The sequence below is a fragment of the Orycteropus afer genome, unplaced genomic scaffold (genome assembly GCF_000298275.1).
Source record: "Orycteropus afer afer isolate SDZICR_OR568_19922 unplaced genomic scaffold, OryAfe1.0 scaffold00042, whole genome shotgun sequence".
Classification (NCBI taxonomy): Eukaryota; Metazoa; Chordata; class Mammalia; order Tubulidentata; family Orycteropodidae; genus Orycteropus; species Orycteropus afer.
The window spans coordinates 12217878-12238625 of record NW_006921629.1 but is presented as its reverse complement, the minus strand read 5'-3'; the positions used below and the strand labels follow the sequence as shown (position 1 = coordinate 12238625).

Sequence of the window (20748 nt, the reverse complement as noted above, 5' to 3'; positions counted from 1 at the left end):
TGCCCAACCTTCCTTCCGAGGAGTGGCTGGTGGGTTTGAACCGCCAGCCGTCTGGTTAGCAGGCAAGTGTCTTAGCCACTATGCTACCAGAGCTCCTACTGTTAAAATTTGATTTATATACTTTGTGACTCTTTCATTGGTTGCATAGCTATTTATTATGGTTATTTCCTTGCCTTGGATTGACCCTTTAATCATTATGTAATATCCCTCTTATCTCTTTTCTGTTTTTTGCCTTAAAGTCAATATCATTAGAAATTAATATCGCCATTCCTGCTCTTTTTTAGTTGTCACTGGCTTGGTATATGTTTTTCCATCCTTTGATTTTTAGCTCATTTTTGTCTTTGTGTCTAAAGTGTGTCTTGTAGACAGCATATTGATGGGTCATGTTTTTTTTTTTTATCCATTCTGCTACTCTCTGTCTTTTGGCTTATGCATCCAATCCATTTACATTCTGTATCATTATCCATAGGTATGGATTTACTGGTATTTATTTTCATTTTGCTAGGGGTGTGTGTGTGTGTGTGTGTGTGTGTGTGTTGCTGATGGTTTCTTGTTCCATATATTTTTGTGCTGAATTCATTTTGCTTATGAATTTTCTTATCATTTCCTTCTTTTCTGTTTCCCTAGTGTTTGTTGAATGTTTGATTTTTCTCCTTTTTTATTTTGGTGAGAAGGTTTAGTAATTTTCTTTGAGGTTCCTCTGTGATTCATTATTATCTTCCCAAGTTCAAAACAGTCCATTCTATCTTGATATCATCTTGACTTCCTCTCCATGTGGAAGTTCTGTAACTACACCATCATTTCTCTTTTTGCATTGTGGTTGTCATTGTTTAAAAATGGACTTCTCTGGGTCCCATATTCAGTGTTGTAGATTTATTTTATTTTTGATACATCTAATCTGGGTTGACTTCCAGGTGATGTTGTCATGTGTCTTAATCTCAAGTCATTTGCTCTTTGTCTGAAGGACTTCCTTTAGCATTTCTTCTAAGGTTGGTCTGGTTTTTACAACTTCCCTTAATTTCTGTTTATCTGGAAATGTCCTAAGTTTGCCATCACAGTTGAGGGATAATTTTGCTGGATATACAATTCTTGGTTGGATTTTTTTTTTTTTTTTTTTCCCAGAGTCTTATATGTGTCATTGCCTTGCCTTCTTGCCTGCATGGTTTCTGTCAAGAAATCAGAGCTTAGTCTTATTAGTTCTCCTTTGTAGGTAACTTTCCACTTTTCCCAAGCTGCTTTTGGGATTCTTTCTTTGTCTTTGGTTTTGGAAAGTTTGATTATATGTCTTGGTGATTATCTTATGGAGGCTATCCCACAGGGGGTTCACTGTGTTTCTTGAATGCATGCCTTCTCATCTTTCATGATATTAGAGAAATTTTCTTTCAACAAATCTTTGACAATTTTCTCTGTTTTTTTTTATCTCTCCCTGATCTAGAATTCTGAGCCCATGTAAGTTATTTCTCTTGATGTTGTCTCACATAATTATTAGGCCTTCTTTTCCTGTTCTTTTGTAGTTGTTGTTGTTGGTTGTTCCTCTAACAGAAGTTTGAAGAGACTTGTCAGCAATTTCACTAATATTGTCTTCCATTTATTTAATTCTACTCCTTTGCCTTTCCAGTGTGTTCTCTATTTCTGAAATTTTTGTATTAATCTTCTAGATTTCTATTTGCTGCTTTTGTACAGTTTCTAATTTTCCATTTATTTTGTCAATATGTTCTTGTATTGTTTTCCTGAATTCTTCTAGAATTTTGTCTGTGTTTCTGTGTTTCCTTGATTTTTGTCTATGGTTTCCTCAGGTTTTGTTTGTTTGTTTTGTTTTTTGTTTTTTCCTCAATCTCTTTCTTAATCAGTTGAAGGGTTCTAAGTACAATTATTTTGATCCCTCATCAGGTAGCTCTCTTTTCTGATTTTCTTACTCTGGAAGATTTTCTGGCCCTGTATTTTGATGACTTGCTTAAGCCATCTTGTCCTATTTTGACATTGTCTTTTGTCTCAGATACACTGATGTGTTATTGTATTAATTTGTTGATTGCTAGTTTGCTTCATCCTAAGTTTTTTGTTTTGTTTTTTCTTAATATTTCCAGGCAATGAAGCTGCTATGCTATTTTGATCATTAGTTTGTCAGAACTGGGGCATTCACATCTCCGTGTGAATTTGGTAGTAGTTGGGAGTTTAGGCGCAGGTCTTCAATCACTGGTTGTGTACAACAGCTGAAGACAGACTGGGCAGGTGTTGGCCACTATCTGTTGCCACTCCAATGGTGCTAGAATGGGTGGTGCCACTTGCCCAGTGGGTGTGGAGTGTGTGACTTATTTAATATGAATTTTATAGCTTCCTTTGCTCAGATTTTTTATTTGTTTTATGTGTATTCATAATAGCTCATGAAAATTGCTATTTAACAATATTTGTCAGATAAATCTAACATCTCCATATCTTGTTTTGGTATCTACTGATTGTCTTTCTGTAGTTTTCTTACAGTTGAGTGGCAGTAGCATTTTGTGACTCTCTTAATCACAGGTGAGGTAGTAAATCTGAATACTGATGTGTAGCTTCCATGGATTTTGCTCTTCTAACCCTTCCAGTGATTTTGTATGCATGTATTTCACCATATTAGATCTCTTTCTATTGAACTACCTATAGCGGTTTCTGTTTTCCTGCTTGAACACTAACTAAAACTTAATTTCTATATTCCAGTTACTGAAATGCTATACCCATGGCTGAGGATGACCTCCACTGCAGAGTTGGGTGAAATGCCACACACACAGAATAGGGTCAGACTTTCTTGACAGATACAGAGGGGCCAGATGACCTGACCAAAATGTCCAGAGAGTTAACATCATGTGCAAAATATCCAATGGGAAATAAGACATAGGAGGGACATGGATGGAAAAAATTCCCTCTCCTTCTGTGGATTAATCTGAGGTGGATTCTTCTCCTTGAAAGATCGATAGAATTAATCTTCTGTGCCATGATCACATATCACATACTTTTCTTTGAAATTTGTTGTGAAGCAACAAGTACATCAATGTATCCAGGAATCCATTATCCAATAAGCAAGGAAAGCACAGGTTTACTTGTGCCTACTTATTAATCTGTAGCGAAATAAGTAAGCAAAAGTAAGGCTATGCTTACCTTGCTTACTGGGTACTCTGTCATTTTCAGGGATTTTAATTTTAAAAAACCTGTGATTCATAGGACGGTGCTGTGGGGTTAAGAGAAACAGATGTCAACCATACCTAGAAGCAGAATCCTTGATGTGGTGAAAATATGTGAAATTGTTCACTACAGATTAATAAGTAAGATTTATTGGGTAATCCAATACTGAATATATCATACATTTCCTTGCTCCACAGTTTTCCTTGCCTTACTTCTCTTTTTTCCTCATCCTTCTAAACAAATTTTGCACCTACCAAATAAAGTATGAGCATTTTAATCATTATCTCAGTATCTATTGCTTTTTGGTTTCCTTGTGATTTTCTACATACACAATAATGTTATCTGCCAATAGAGACAATTTTCTTTTTCTTGCCTTGCATTGGTTAGGACTCCCAGTATGATGTCAGATAGAAGTGATGAAAGAAGCTGTCCTTGCCTTGTTCCTAATCTTAAGTATAAATATAATATTAATTGTAGGGTTTTTTTTTTTTTTCAGATGTTCTTCATTAGGTTTAATAAGTTAACTTCCATGCCTAGTATGCTGAGAATTATTTTCATGAATGGATAATGAATTCTGTCAATTTCTTTTTCTGTATCTACTGATACATGGTTTTCCTTCTTGAATCTGTTAGTATGATGAATTATAGTAATTGTCTTTTTAAAAATATTGAATGTGCCTTATATTTGCAGGATAAATCCTACTTGATCAGCCTGTTTATATGTTTCTGGATTTTATTTGATATTCTTGTGATGAGAATTTTTGTGTCTATAACCATGAGGAAATACTACTATAACCCTCCTTGGGTTTCTGAGGCAGCATCTCTATGGAAGTAGATTGTGCAGTCTTCCTTCCAAGAAGTGGTTAGTGGACTTGAACCACCAGCCTTCTGGTTAGGAGTCAAATGCCTTAGACATAAAGAATACATTTCCTCAGTTCATTTGGTGTCAGGTATGGCTAAGCAATCAAGTTCTGGCCAAGGGAATATGAATAGAAGAGGTGTGTACTTTTCCAGATTTTTCCCTTAATGTGAAGAATTGTGTCCTGCATTTGACCCTTTCCCTCTTCCTATCGACTGAAATTAATTCCTGCTGGCAGAAGCATAATTGCTATCTTAGGCCATGATATGGAAGCCATTCTTAGAGGTTGACAGGAAGTCAAGAGAGAAATAGCCTGTATCCTTGATGGTGTGGCTAAACTAATTACCCAGACCTGCTCCTGAGAAAGAAAAAGGATCCAGCTTTTTAAACCTATAATTATTTGGAGTTTATTATAATAGCCAAATCAATATAGTAAATAATGTACCCATCAACACTGGATAACACGGTCTACTGCTGCTACATTCTGTAGCAATCACTATTCAAAAAGAGTGTAAGTGAAAAACTTGAGTAGAACTTAAAAATTTGCCTGTAAGCTATCCTACCACTCCTGCTAAGACATTTCTCCACAGCAATTTTGTCTATTCCCTTCTCCTTCCCCACTATCACAGAAAAACCCTTTACTCTTCCCAGGGCTTCTCAAACTTGTTACGGTAGTTCCTTAAATTGATGCTTATCTCTTACTTCTGTAGTATTTCCAGAGCTGATCTGAGGGAGGAAGCTAAAAGCCTATTGATGTCCACCATTTTTTTTCAGCAACTAAGAGGCTAATCTTAGGTGTTTTCATAATTATTTTCTCTATGAAATCTCAGCCTAGTAGCCAGGAAAAATATCAAAATTCTCATTTCAAAGAAAAGAAAAAAAAATGTATAAAAATTAAGTAGAATAATTTAGGTTAGGATCTGGAACTTCTGGACATCAATACAGAACTTTTTACCCATGAAGTTCATTGATGGGTTTGTCCCATGGTTTTAATCTAAACAATGATTAGCCACTGACTCTTGGTAGTAATAAGAACTGCGAATTTTACACTGTAGAAATAAAAGTCATAATCCCCAACTCTCTTTTACTCTATCTTGGTTGAGTCTAGAGGACACAAGATTTCTCTATTGCAAATGTAAAAGTCAGCATTCACAATTAGCCATGACTTAAAAGAGAAGGTTTGAGAATAGTTACCCTAAAACTTAACTTATATTTATTGCATTCTTTCATTGTATTTTGCTGATAAGTTGAATTTCCTAAAAAGAACATAGATGTTCTTTCTAGCCAGTGCCGAGTGAAGGGTATCTCCTGGGGCAACTGGCACAGGTGATGCAAGACCATGGGCAAAAGAAAGTCCTGTCACAAGAAACAGAAGTACAAGCTGGGATACCTGACTGCCAACACTCAGACTGACTCCCTCTGCATATGCACAGTTCCCATGAGAGAAGGCAATAGGAAGTACCAGGCTCTCTCTCAGCTGGGCATGGAGAACTTCTCCTGGGGCTTTGAACATTGTACCCACAAGACAAAGATACTGATGTTGTCTGCAATCTGTATGATTGTCCAACAACGAGCTGGTCAGCACCTGGTGAAGAACAGCATTGTGCTCACGAGGGAACACTATACTCAAAGGAGTTCCGTTTCACATTGCCCCTGGGCCACAAAGGAGGAGCCAAACTGACTCCTGAGGAGGAAGAGATTTTAAACAAAAAGTTATCAAGGAAAATTCAGGAAAAAAAAAATGATGAAAAGAAAAAGAATGTAAAAATCAGCAGTGTTTTGGAGGAGCAGTTCCAGCAGGGCAAGCTTCTTGCATATGTTGCTTTGTGGTCAAGCCAGTGTGGCCAAGCAGATGGCAATGTGCTAGGGGGGCAAGGAGCTGGAGTTCTATCTCAGGGAAATCAAAGTGGCAAAGTAATCTTCCTCGTTCCCACCTTAGCACACGTATTAAAGGTGTTAATCTACCAACATAGACCATTTTCTGTATTTTTGGTAGGCTTGTTTTAACAGCTGCAAAGAAAAAATTGGAATCATCATCATCAGGCAATAAGCAGTTGTATAATGTTCTGTTTTTATAGGGGAGAAAAGTTGTAAACTCTTTATCATACAATACTGGGCTTATTTACTAATATTTTCATCATTAGCTCACTTTCTATTATCTCATTGATCTAGTCTTTATAAACTAGCATAAAAGTCTGTACAGACTGTTGAAATTATGAGCATAGCAGAAGACTCTCCTCTTTGTGAAAAGTTATTTTATAAGTAAAATAAATAAGCAAGTCTAATAGATTATATTTAAAGCACAATGAAAAATTTCGTTTTCCTCAACAATTCAAACTCATAATAGGGAGTCAGGGAGCAGGTGGTGATAGAACAGGTGGGGTAGAAATTTCTGTGAAGTCTCTCATTGGAGCACATGGAGGATACCTGCAGTTTTCTCCAGAAGTCACTGGCCTGAAAAGGAGACTTTGCCCCTGAGAAGTCTTCCCAGTGCACCCTTCATGTCCTTGTTCCGCAGGCTGTAAATGAAGGGGTTCAGCAGGGGAGTGACCACTGTGTACATGACAGCAGCTGCTGTGTCCTCCACTACTGAATTGGAGGAAGAGGATGAAGGACACAGATAAGCCCTGATCACCATCCCAAAGAACAGGGCAACAACAGCAATGTGGGAACCACAGGTGGAGAAGGCTTTGTGCCTTCCCTGGACAGAGGGAACTCTGAGGATGGCTGAAACAATGTGGATGTAGGAGACCAGAATGAGCATAAAGGGGATTAAAATGACTGCTCCTCCCAAGAAGAGGAGCACAAGTTCATTGATGTGTGTATCAGAGCAAGACACCTTCATCAGGGGTCCCAGATCACAGAAGAAGTCGGGAATGACCTTCTTAGAGCAGAAGGAAAGTCGGAATATGAGAAAGGTGTGGGTCATGGCAACAAGATTGGTAAGGGTCCAGCAGGCAGTCACCATAAGGGTGCAGTGCCGGGGATTCATGATCATCCTGTAGTGGAGAGGGTGACAGATGGCCACGTAGCGGTCATAGGCCATTGTAGTGAGGAGAAAGATGTCCATGTCTCCAAAGGTCAAGAAGAAGTAGAGTTGAACCATGCACCCTGCATAGGAGATGGACCTGCTCTGGGTCTGGATGTTCACCAGGGCCTTGGGCACAGTGGTAGAAGTGAAAAGTATGTCTGCACAGGACAAGCTGGCCAGGAAGAAGTACATGGGGGTGTGGAGATGAGCATTGGTGCCAATGGCCAGGACAATGAGTAGGTTCCCAGCCACAGTGACTATGTACATCCACAGGAAGAGCAGGAAGAGGATGTGCTGTTGCTCGGGTCGCTCTGAGAGTCCCCAGAGGAGGAACTCAAAGATGCTGGTCTGATTCCCTCCTGCCATGTGCTCAGAGGTCAGAGAAAGAGACCTCAGGTGACACACACAAAAATTCTTTAAACATATTTTACTTTAGATAATTGGTAAATATGCCATTCTCTGACCTCTGCAAAAAAGGAAGAATGACTTTAATGCATTTGTATTGACCACTTACTGTATACAATGTAAACTTTTATTGAAATGTAGTACTTAAGGCACTTGACTGCTAACCAGAAGGCTGGTGGTTCAAACCCATCAGCCACTCCTCGGAAAGAAGGTTGGGCAATCTACTTCCGTAGTGATACTGCTTTGGAAACCCAAGGAGGGGTCACTATGAGTCGATTCTGACTCAATGGCACATAACAACAACAACAACAAATACAATAAATAGGTGGAGGTAAAATTAAAATAGAGTCCTTGTTTGATTTCTCTATGTTCCTTCCTGTCTAATATTTCTTTAGCTGCAGTTTCTTGTTCTGTACTCTTGGTGGAATCAAGATGCTTTCATTCATTCATTCATTCATTCTAGATATTAGCTATCAACTATTTGCCTAGTAGGAGGAGCTCTGGTGGTATAGTGTCTAAGGCATTTGACTGCTAACCAGAAGGCTGGAAGTTCAAACCCACCAGCCACTCCTCGGAAGGAAAGTTGGGCAATCTACTTCTGTAGTGATACTGCCTCGGAAACCCAAGGAGGGGTCGCTATGAGTCGTATCTGACTCAACCACAGTGAGTTTGGTTCTGTTTTTTTTTTTATATGCCTAGCAGATAAGTATGATAGTCCTCAACCTCAGAGCATCTCAGCCTAAACGGATAGATATAACTCCCTATATTAAAATCTTATGAAATTAGTGATTCAGGATTCTTCACCCAAATAGCTGTTGTTCTGGCATCAAAATTCCATAATGTTTTGTCTACAGATTCTTTTTTAAGTGAGCTCAGAGAAGCAGGCAGAGTCCAGTGTGGGAGGGACCTCATGCATTTAGTTGAGGAGTCACAACTTTCTCCTTAGCAGAGTGGAATGTTCTTAAAGGACACTTAAAAATATGTTATTGTTTTAGGTGAAAGTTTACACAACAAATCAGTTTCCCATTCAACAATTTAGACACAAATTGTTCTGTAACTTTGGTTGCTATCCTTACAATGTCCCCATTTTCACCTTGCTTTCCCTATTTCCATCCCTCCAGTTTCCCTGGGCCTACTTGCCTTCTCATGTTTGCTTTTGGGCAAATGTTGCCCATCTGGTCTTGTATACTTGATTGTGCTAAGGATCACATTCCTCACAGGTGTTACTGTTTATTTTATAGGCTAATCTATTATTTGGCTGAAAGGTGACCTCTGGGAATGGCTTCAGTTCTAAGTTAAATGGATATCTTAAGGTAATAGTCTTGGGGGTTCCTCTAGTCTCTAGCAGTCCAGTAAGTCTGATCTTTTTTATGAATTTGAGTTTCTACATTATTCTCCCATTCTAAGTGGGACCTTCTATTGTGTCCCTCGTCAGAATGGTCAGTAGTGGCAGCTGGGCACCATCTAGTTCTTATGGTCTCAGGCTAGAAGAGGCTGTGGTTCACATGGGCCATTAGTCCTACTGACTAATTGCTTCCTTGAGTCTTTTGCTTCCTTCATTCTTCTTTGCTCCAGACAGAAAGAGATCACTGGTTGCATGTTAGATGGCTGCTTGCAAGCTTTTAAGAACCAGATGCTACTCACCAAACAAAGATGCAGAACATTATCTTAATGAATAAAGTTATGCTATTGGTCTAGTTGTCCCACAAGAACCTTCAGATCCAGTAAGTCAGTCCCACAAGGTGTTTGGATATGTCTAGAAAGTATCCATAATTGTGCTTCTGTGTGCTTTATTGTATATATGAATATATATACAGCACAAACATGTATGTACATATCCCCACAAAGATAGCTATATATGTACACACATATACTCCCATATGCCTTCCCACACCCATATAGCATATGTATCTCCATATATCTACTTATGTAATGACTCACATTTTTTTTTCTTCTCATTATGTTGCAGAATTGTATATGTTATAGCATTTACTGTATCGTCTTTATTCTTATGTACTTTTCAGTGTCTTCATTTTCCTTGGTCAAGTTGTACTGATTTCCCCATATTGTTTATTGCCTTTCCCATCACCAGAATTCACACATCTGCTATCTAGTAAGTGATTTCCCCTCCTTCCCCCTTCCTTCTCTGATAACCATCAAACAATGTTGCTTTCTGTGTATATTCTTAGGAGCTCTGGTGGCCTAATGCCTAAGGCATCTGACTGCTAACCAGAAGGCTGGCGGTTCCAATCCACCAGCCACTCCTTGGAAGGAAGGCTGGCCAATATACTTCCATAGAGGCAAAAAAAAAAAAAAAAAAAAAACAAACTCACTGCCGTAGAGTTGGATCTAACTCATAGAGACCCCTCTTTGGGTTTCCAAGGTGGTATCACTATGGACATGGATTGCCCAACTTTCCTTCCGAGGACCGGCTGGTGGATTTGAACTGCCAGCCTTCTGGTCAGCAGTCAAATGCCTTAGGCACTACACCACCAGAGCTCCCTCCATAGAGGTACTGCCTCAGAAACCCAAGGAGGGGTCGCTATGAGTTGGGACCAACTTGACAGCAATGAGTATGTATTCTTGACTTTTTATAAAAATGCAGTATTTGTCCTTCAGACCTTGACTTATTTCACTCAGCATAATATTGTCAAGATTCAACTATGTTATAAAATGCTTCATGGACTCATCATTACTGCTTGTCCCTTTGAGCATTTTGAGTTAGTCAGTTTTTGGTTCTTTATGGTATGAGGTATGGGTCCTGTTTAATTTTTCTGCAAATGGATATCCAGTTTTGCTAGCACCAGTTGATAAAGATACTATCCCTTCCCCATTGAATGGACTTCAATCCTTTGAATGGACTTCCAATCAGCTGTCCATAAATGAATGTATTTACTTCCGGGTTCTGGATTCTGAGTTACTTCTAGAACTTCTGGTCCATCGTTCTGTGTGTTTGTCATTGTATCAGTACCACACTGCTTTGATTACTGTGGTTGTATAGTAGTGCTGAGATCAGAAAGTGTGAGGCCTCTTATTTCGTTCTTCTTCAATATTGCTTTAGCTATTCGAGGCCTCTTCCTTTTCCATATGAAGTTGGAGATTAGTTTCTCCATTTTGTTAAAGAATGTTGTTGGGATGTGGATGGAGATTGCATTATATTTATATGTCACTTGGGGCAGTAGACATCTTCACAATGTTAAATCTTCCAATCCATGAGCATGGGATGTTTTTCTGTCTACATATTTTTTATGTGATTTTTTTTTCTGTCAGTATTTGAATTTTCATCCCGGTAAATTACCCATAAAAACTCAAACTCATTGCCATCAATTAGATTCTGACTCCTAGAGACCCTATAGGACAGGGCAGAACTGCTCCACTGGATTTCTAAACCTGAGAATCTTTACAGAAGCAGACTGCCTCATTGATCTCCTGTGGTGCAGCTGGTGGATTCAAACCATGAACTTTTAGTTAGCAGCCAAATGCTTTAACCACTATGCCACAAGATCTCCTTGTAAAGTATCCATCAAAACCCAAACCAAACTTGCTGCCATCAAGTCAACTCCGACTCATAGCAACCCCCTTTGGGTTGCCAAGGTGGTAAATCTTTACAGAAGTAGATTGCCCAATCTTCCTTCCAAGAAGTGGCTGGTGGGTTTGAACTGCCAACCTTCTGGTTAGCAGTCAAATGCCTTAGGCACTATGCCACCAGAGCTCCTTAAACTCTTTTATATATTGTATCTACCCCCATAGTAGCTACAGTAGTATCTTGAATATTAAAAAATTAAATAAACTAAATGGCACATAACAACAACAAAAAGTAGTAAAAATTTCTATTTCCTTTTTTCCTTTCTTTCAGATTTCCTTCTTTCCCTGTCTATATTTACTAGACGGTGTGCTCTGGTGTGGCATAGTGCCTAAGGCACTTGACTGCTAACCAGAAGGTTGGTGGTTCAAACCCACCAGCCACTCCTCAGAAGGAAGATTGGGCAATCTACTTCCATAGTGATACTGCCTCGGAAACCCAAGGAGGGATTGCTATGAGTCAGAGACGACTCAGCGACACACAACAACAATATTTACTAGATGGTTGAGAATTTTAGAATACAGAGTCAAAAGTGAGTTGGATTCAATTTAATTCCATTCAATTCTGCAAACACTTATCAGCTTCTCACTCACTTTATATGCATCCTGACTTTCCTTTACCAGAGGGAGGAGGAATATTCTATATATTTTACCTGCATAAATACCTTTCAGCTTAATGGAGTGAACCATTAAATGTTGACAGGTGATGATGGCCTTATCAACTCACAGAAAGAGAAAAGCTCTAAAAATTAATTCTGTCAAAAAAAAAAGAAGACAAAACTTTCAGATATTCTCTGTGTCCTCTAAAATAGATGCAAAAGTGTGTATCTTCCAAGAAAGAAGGGATCTAAAGGGAGCTAAACTAAGAAAAGGATGCAGAGAAACAATTTACATTTGAGGCTAAGTAGTGCCCGCCTAGATCACAATTCCCCATTTCTCTACTAAAAACCATGCAAGGTGACAAGGAGAAATAAGGGTCCAAAAATGTATACTTTTAGTGGAATTGGGGCAGAGTTATCCCATGACTCTAAACATATAAATTAGAAGAACACACCTCAAATCAGCCCAATCAGTATGTCAAAGCCACAGCAGGAAATTGCCCAAATCTACGAAACCTCTGCTAATATTCATGCCTATAGAGAGATCTGAGTCCCTGGGTGATACAGACTACTCAGGTGCTAACTGAGAAGCTGGACTTTCTGGTCTACCCAGAGATGCCTCAAAGGAAAGGCCTGGAGATCTGGCAATCTGTTTCCAGAAAACCAGCCACTGAAACTCTAGAGAGCACGGTTCTACTCTGATACACATAGGGCTGCCGTGAGTCAGAATCGACTTGATGCCAACTAGTTTTATAAAGGAGGACCCTGCCCTGAGTGATAATTGCTGTGGCTAGGTCTTAAAAACAGGGGAGACATAAGTGCTGGAGGAGGTAAGGAAAAGGTGTACAATTGACACAGGAAAACAAAGTAAAGAAAACTCCAGCAATAGAAGAGGGAGGCTTTGAACTGAGAAACTGGACGAGTTATTTTAACTCTAGACCTTAATCTCTGGCCCAGAGAATTGCAAATCATTCTTAGATGAACAATAAAAAATGGGTAAATTGGTGAACATACACAGAAGTATCATAAGAAAAGAGTCCTGAAAATTCAAGCTTCTCGTCAGAAAAGAAGTCACTGGAAAAGTATCTCTGGAGAAAAGTTCCAATGCAATAAATCATCGAGAATTTTCAAAATTTAGCAAAGCAATTGGACTTAGGAAAGAATATTAAAAAGGAATAATGAAAAATAAAACCCAGAGAAGAGATGGCCAGACAACAGGAAAATGTGAACTAGGAAATAAGAAAATTCTGGAAAGAAAGTGAAGGAAAAAAAAAAGTCATTTCTTCAATGAACACTAATAACAAAGTTTTAAGGAGAATAGACAATACAAAAATTATTATAAAGAAATAAAGAAAGCAAAAAATAAAATGGAAATAATAAAAGGATCAGAAAGAAAAAGATGGGTATCAAAAATCGGCAAAGAAGATTCAATATAAGTTGAGTCTTCAAAGTAGAAAACGAAACCTTGGAATAGAAGATGTGCACATTTAAAATTATAACTTAAACAAACTTTCCTCTAATAACAGAAGATCTCAATGTACAGATTGGAAAAAGGTACATTATCTATTGGGATAATTGATTCAGAATGGTCAATTCCAAAGCATGTCTGAGTTAAATTATTAGAACTTAAAATAAACTCTCCACCCAACAACAATAACAATAAAAATCAAGAAACTGCTAAGGGAAGAAAATGAGATTGGCTTCAGTTAAAACAGTAACATTCAATGCCAGAAAAATAATGAAAGAACACCTTCAAGAAACTAAAAAATATAAAGCATGGGCCAAGAATTTTACATCAGCCAACCTGTTCTATAAACTTAAGGACTATAAGCAAAGAGTTTTGAAAATTAAACTCAGGGGATATTGTTCTATGGCTCCTCCTGGGCAGTCTACTAGAGGATAAGCTTCAGAAAATCAAGAAAGAGCTGTAATAGCCTGAGTAGAAAGACTAGTGAGGAGCACTGAATATACACATTCACTGTAGAACTAAGATCAGAAGGTAGAGATTAAGATGACAGAATGGTAGAAGAATGAAATATACCCCAATGATATGGAAATAACTAACCAATAAGTGGAAGGAGAAAGAGGAAGAGAACAGAAAGTATAATACATTTCTGATTCTCTCTTAGAAACAGTTATGAGAAAAGGAATATCATATTAAGCAAGTAAGTCAAATAATAGAAGCTGAAGCCTATTTAAGAGGATAAATATAAAGTAAGAAAGATAACACTATTGATGAAATAGTATTATTGGATGGTGGAAAAGAGGCAGGGGAAGGGAAAAGAAAGGTTACGAATTAATTTTATCGTTGCTTATAATAAAGAACAAAGGACACTGTTTGAAGAAAGAGGGGACTAAGGGTTATTATATGAAGGCATTGGCATGACAGAAACTTTCCAATAATCAGACATAGAGTGAGAGACATACATGTCCTGTCTTCACAGGGACCTTGACTGGGCTCCTGTGCCAGGAATGCCCCTCCCTCAGTTTCCCCACCTGTACACTGAGAAACCTACCTGAGGATGTCCCTTGTTCTAGCAGCCTGTCTAGTGCATAAAGAATTGCCAGCGGATTCAACTCCAAATCACAGCAACCCCGTGTGTGTCAGAGTAGAACTGCTAGTCACAGGGTTTCTGATGACTGAGCTTTTGGAAGAAGATCACCAAACCTTTCTTCCAAGTTGCCTCTGGGTGGACTTGACACTCCAACCTTTTGGTTAGTGGCCAAGCACATGAACTGTTTGCACCACGCAGAAGATCCGTGGCTAAAGATGGGAGTTTATAATACTCTGTCGGGGAGGTGAGAACACTGACAACAAAAATACAGACTACCATATCTGTCAAAGAGCTACCCCTTTAAAAATGCCAGAATCACCCAGCTTCACAGTACATTCTACCAAACCTTTAAAATTTGTTGTTCTTAGATGCCTTGGAGTCAACCTAGACTCACGGTGACCTTACGCAAAACGAAAGTGAACTCTGCCCATTCTTGCTCCATCCTCATGATTGGTTGCACATCAAACCACTGCGATTCATAGGGTTTTCTTTGGCTGAATTTTGGAGGTAGACCACCAGGCCTTTCTTGCTAGTCTATTATCGTCTGGAATCTCCACTGAGCGCATTCAGCATCACAGCATACATAGATCTCTACAAATGGGTGTTGGCTGCATATGAAGTGCATTGGCCAGGAGTAAAACCTGGATCTCTCACACGGAAGGCAAGAATTATACCAGTGAACCACCACGGCCCCTTCAAAATGTAGACAATCTCTTTTTCTATTCAGACTATATAAAGAAAAGAAAAATAATCAAAATATTTTCATAAAGCATGCATACCAGTGAATTTAAAGCCTGATAAATATTGCACAAATTAACCTTCAGTTAAACTCTAATATAATCTATGGTACTTACTTGATTAAGTCCAGCTTCATCACCAGACTGAAAGCTTCAACGAGTCAGGGACCCTATGTGATCTGCTCACTACTGTGATCCCCAGTGCCTAGCATAATGCCTGGCACAAAAGAGATATTCAATAGTGAATGAAGGCAGGAGCACCGGAAAATGCAAAATCCAACAGTTTTACAGTCAGGTAACTGAGACCTACGCGCACACTTGCACTTGCACTTATACTTTCCATCTGCCCTTATCTGCCCAGAAGTCTAAAACCTTGTACTACTCTGCAACTTGGCATAGTGAACTAACCATAGTTTTAATGTAGAGAAAGAGATTGGTGGACATTCTCCATTCCCACCTTGATGTAAATAACTAACCAATAAATGGATTGGTCCATTGCAAAGAATTTCTCAGACAAAGCACAGACCCCCTTTCGTAGGATGCCCAACTTTCTTAATCTCTTCACTATGGCTGGAGTCTGAAATTCAAGGCCATCCCTAAAAGATTCACTCTGTGATTTTCTGTGTTAAGGGAAATACTTCTTTCTTTCACCACCAGGACTGACTCTAAATCACCAAGCCCCAGCCTGCCAGGACCCTCCTTTGCCCGCTCCCTTCCGTCGCCTATTTTCTGTGTCCTTTGCTGAGTGACTCCCATAGACTGCCTTGGGAATCTTTTGTCTTCTGGTTGGAAAAACTTTTAAGAGTTTGTATTGCCCTTCCTCCCACCTAGTGCAAGCGCCAAGATCTTGTTATATTTTGATTGTCAAATGCTTAGGTCTTTTCTTTCCTAGATGATTGGATTTTTTTGGACACAGAGAACCTTGCCTTATTTACCTTTATATTCCTCGTAGCATCTAGGATATGCTTGGCCCATATTTTCTGCTGGGAACAAGGGCTGCTTCAGTTCTTGTAACCCTGCCCAGCTGTAATGCTTACTCTACTGCCTATGTCTGCTCTAGCCACGCAACACCTGGCGCCTCTTCTTTGGTTCTCTGCTGCAATAGAAATTAACATGAAAAAGCTGCCTGGGTACTCAGCGGCCGTCCCTCCCCGGAGGGCTGGGCTGTCTGCCTCAACTGCAGCAAGTCTTTCCTACACCCAAACGCAGCAGGGCTGCAGATGAGGGTTTTGTGTTCATTAACATCAGGGCCTCTGGAATAACCCTTAGGGCCCTCAGCCCTAAACTATAAGAGAATAGGCCCTATTTCCTAGGTAATCTCAATTTGAGCACTCTGAGTGTCTTGTGGGAGATTGGTGCTTAGTAATTGTTCCATGCCCCATATGTTCCCTTAGGACTAGTTTCTGGGAAAGTGGAAAGAATGTGGTCCAGCAGTATTTGGATTTGCTCCAAGAAATATTATTAACTGCCTGTCTCTTTGGCTGAACTAGAGGTTTATCCCATCCATCCGAAAACATCTCTTTAGTCCTTAATATCTGACATGATGCTATCCAACACTGTGTGCCTGCTGTTTAGTACCAAGCAAACATTAATCACATAGAAAATTTAATTCAAAGAAGATGTGGCTCTACTCCTGATGCGACAACATGCTTTACGTGATTCATAACATATTAAATAAATCTTTTGAACACTTCCTCCTTTACAAAACAAAAGCAAAACTATTTGATTGCCTTCTGCAAAAAGGGCATGTGGGTGGTATCTGACCTCCTTTAAATTCAAAATGGGGAGAGAAAATCTCCATCAGCAGCCCAAGGCATATTCCTATGAGGCAGAGGTCAGACATGGCGGGGCCACCCTCCAAACTTTTTATCAATTCTGATACTAACTGCCCATCCCAGGGCACTCTGGACTTCTCTGTTGTGTTCAATAATGTGTTGCAACAGCCACATGGAACTCACAGACACTATTATGAGGTTTATTAGGGAAGTAACAGTTTACAATTCAAGGTCAGAAACAAGTCAAGATAAAGTTCTTCAATTGGACAGCTTCTTAGCAGTGCTAATTTTTTTCAGCTTCAACTTAAATTGCTTTGATGGTCTGTTCCACAGCTGGCCCCTGGTTCTGACTGATGATATTGAGCTTCTCCATCTTTTCTTTCCATAAATGTAGTTGATTTGATTCCTGTGTATTCCATATGGTGAGGTCCATGTGTACAGTTGCTGTGTATGTTGTTGGAAAAAGGTATTTGCAATGAAAAAGCTGTTGTTCTTGGAAAACACTATCATGCGATCTCCAGCATCATGCCTATCACCAAGACCGTATTTTCCAACTATCAATGCTTCTTTGTTTCCAACTTTTACTTCCAATCACCAGTAATTATCAATACACTTTGACTGCATGTTCGATCGATTTCAGACTGCAGAAGTTGGTAATAAATCTTTAATTTCTTCATCTTTGGCTTTAGTGGTTGGTAAGTAAATTTGAATAGTACTCACATTAACTGGTCTTCCTTGTAGGCAAATGGATATGATCCTATCACTGACAGACAGCACTGTACTTCGGGATAGATCTTGAAATGTTCTTTTTGATGATGACTGCCACACCATTCCTCTTCTAATTTGTCATTCCCGGCATAGTAGACCGTATGATAGTCCAAAATGGGCAGTACCAGTCCATGTCAACTCACTAATGCTCAGGATATCGATCATTATGTGTTCCATTTCACCTTGATAACTTCCAACTTTCCTAGATTCATACTTTGTACATTCCACATTCCATCCACTAATAAGTGGAGGTTTGCAGCTGTTTCTTCTCATTTTGAGTCATGCCACATCAGCATAGAAAGATCCCGAAAGCTTTTCTCCATTTACATCATTAGGATCAACTCTGCTTTGAAGAGGCAGCTTTCTTCCCCAGCTGAATCTTGAATGCCTTCCAACCGGAGGGGCTTATCTTCTGGCACTATCAGACATTGCTTCACTGCTATTCGCAATGTTTTCAGTGGCCAGTTTTTTCAGAAGTGGACCTCTACATCCTTCTTCCTAGTCCATCTTAGTCTGCAAGCTCTGCTGAAACCTGTCCACCGTGGGTGACCCAGCTGGTATTTGAAATACCAGTGACATAGCTTCCAGCATCATAGCAACACACAAGTCCTCACAGTCTGACAAACTGACAGACAAGTGGTGGTTGGAGTATTAGAACAATCTAGTTTTTATAAGCAATTATCATTACAGCAATTCGAGTGAGTTCCTTGAACAAAAAACATCATCTATTTTAATACCATAGAGAGGTAGGAATTATTACCTTTTGAAAAGTTCATCATTTCACATGCTTTATAGGATCCTGTGAAGAATTCATAACACAGGCACAAGAAGCAGTTTAATTGGAAGCTGAGGCTTGGAGCAACTTCATGGCAGCACACACTGTTGTTGTTAGATGCCATCGAGTTGACTCCGACTCATAGCAACCCTATATACAACAGAAGGAAACACTGCCCAGTCCTGTGCCAGCCTCACAATCCTTGCTGTACCTGAGTCCACTGTTGCAGCCACTGTGCCAATCCATTTTGATGAAGGCCTTCCCCTTTTTTGCTGACCCTCCACTTTACCAAGCATGATATCCTTTTCCAGGGAATAGTCCCTTCTGACAACATGACCAAAGCAAGTCAGATGACATCTACTCATTCTCACTTCCAAGGAGCATTCTGGCTGTATTTCTTCCAGGATAGTTTTGTTAGTTCTTGTGGCAGTCTGTGGTACTCTCAGCATTCTTTGCCAGCACCATAGCTCAAAAGTATCAACTCTTCTTCAGTCTTCCTTATTCATCATCCAACTTTCACATCCATATGAGGTGATTGAAAACACCATGGCTTGGATTAGGTGCACCTTAGTCCTCAAAGAGACAGCTTTGCTCTTCAGCACTTTAAAGAGGTCTTTTGCAGCAGACTTGCCCAGTGCAATACTGTCATCTGATTTCTTGATTGTTACTTCCATGGGTGTTGACTGTGAGACCAAGCATGGTGAAAGGATACAACTCTCACACACTCTTCCTGATTTTCCTATTCAGAGTATAGGATTGATTTTCTTCCCTTTAGTATGAAAGAAAGAAGAATCCAGAATTATTAGTGAAGTTGCTGTGAGTGATGATCTTCCTAATTTACCACTTTTGACTCCATAGATCAGCTGTCTTTCTAACAAGGTTAACTAAATCCAGAGATAGTCAATGTTTGGGGGAAGGAAACCCTTGTTGGTCAATAGGACTAATTGTCAGTCACCCCTCGAAACTCATGCCTAAGAAGGGAGCAATCTGTGAATCCATCCACCTCAATCCAGAACCACCATTCAAACCCTCAGGACTTAATCATTTAACAAATGATTTACTTTTCACATACCATTTGCTAGACATTTTGCTAGACCTCATGGAAAATGATAAATCTGAGAAAATAAAATGTATTTATTTATTTATTCAACATATACTTATTAAGTATGCCATCTGTGTTAGGCACTGCATTGGAGAAAAGAAAGTGAATTAGGCATAGTCTCTGCCCTCAACATTACACCTTAATGGGGAAGCTAGAATCACATATTCATTTTATTATACATGCTAAGGAAAGGATAGCATTTTGGAATAAAAAAAAAAAAAAATCCAGCACAACAAGTGTGTCAATAGAAGGACTACCAATGAAGAAGGATTGGTCTACTGACCAAACTTAGAGTGAACCAGAGCCCAGGAAGTGACAGGTATCTACTTACATCACAAGGATCACTAACAAAACCAGCTTAGAAAAATCTTCACCCTCCCAGGTGTTCCATTTTCAAAATATACTTTTGCCATATCCTTTTCTCTCTTTTCCAAGCCATTAATTATACGTAATCACAATGTTTGTCTTCCTGGTCTTCTCCTCCCTTTATTCATTATTTCTTTTAGTGACTCACCCAACTCAGTGGCTTCACTACCACTTTGGTAATGACTCTGAGGCCTCTATAGACTTGATCTTTCGCATAGTTCCATGATTACTCATCCCTCCATAATGTCTGACTAAACTCTGTGCTCTGCACTTCCATCTAAGTAGATTACAAACTTTTTTTGAGGAGGAAAATCACATCTTGTTCATTTTTATCTCCTCCAGAGAGATTATTGTGGAGTAGTTTTCATTGTTTATACCAACAAGTGTTTGTGTGCATGGAGTGCCCCAGAGGCAGACGGCAGTAAGCCAGCCTTGGACCAGTGGATAGCAGGAGTTTGCATGTGTGGAACACCCTGGGGGCAGGCCACAGTAAGCTAGCCAGGGACCAGCAGAAGGTGTTTGTGTGGAGTGCTTTGGGGGCAAGCTTGGTAAGTGAATAGGGCAGGGGAGACCAGGAAATGAATAGAGCAGTTTGGAACAGCTAAGGGAGACAAATTTATCTGTCAATTTGTCCTACTATAGTGGCTTGAGTGTTGCTGTGAGGCTGGAGACTACACCACTGGTATTTCAAATACCAGCAGGGTACCAATAGTGGACAGGTTTCAGCAGAGCTTCCAGATTAAGATGTACTCGGAAGAAGGAAGAGGCCATCCACTTCTCAAAGAATTGGCCAATGAAACCTTATGAATAGCAGTCGAACACTGTCGTATATATTACTGGAAAACTTTATGAATAGCCCTGAAACATTGTCCAACATAGTGTCGGAAGATGAGTACCTCAGGTCAGAAGGTACTCAAAATATGACTGGAGAAGAGCTGCCTCCTCAGAGTAAAGCCGACCTTAATGATGTGGATAAAGTAAAGCTTTTGGGACCTCTATTTGTGGATGTAGCATGTCTGAAGATGAGAAGAAACAGCTG

The 20748-nt window shown here is 39.5% G+C and overlaps 2 protein-coding genes across 2 annotated transcripts in view; one reads left to right on the top strand and one right to left on the bottom strand.

Moving 5' to 3' along the window:
* LOC103194114 (olfactory receptor 1A1-like) overlaps window positions 1-20748 on the top strand; it is an 84102-nt gene that overhangs the window by 46256 nt on the left and 17098 nt on the right. Inside the window, exon 2 of the mRNA XM_007937468.2 lies at window positions 5589-5591. Coding sequence (XP_007935659.2) covers window positions 5589-5591 — 3 coding nt within the window. The remainder of the gene's footprint in view (window positions 1-5588; window positions 5592-20748) is intronic.
* Window positions 6461-7411, bottom strand: LOC103194112 (olfactory receptor 1P1-like). Its single transcript, XM_007937466.1, has one exon. The coding sequence runs from the start codon at window positions 7409-7411 to the stop codon at window positions 6461-6463; it is 951 nt and encodes a 316-aa protein (XP_007935657.1).

Bases quoted from the DNA above. Each gene is read 5' to 3' on its own strand.
- LOC103194112 (XM_007937466.1), bottom strand. From the start codon at position 7,411: ATGGCAGGAGGGAATCAGACCAGCATCTTTGAGTTCCTCCTCTGGGGA.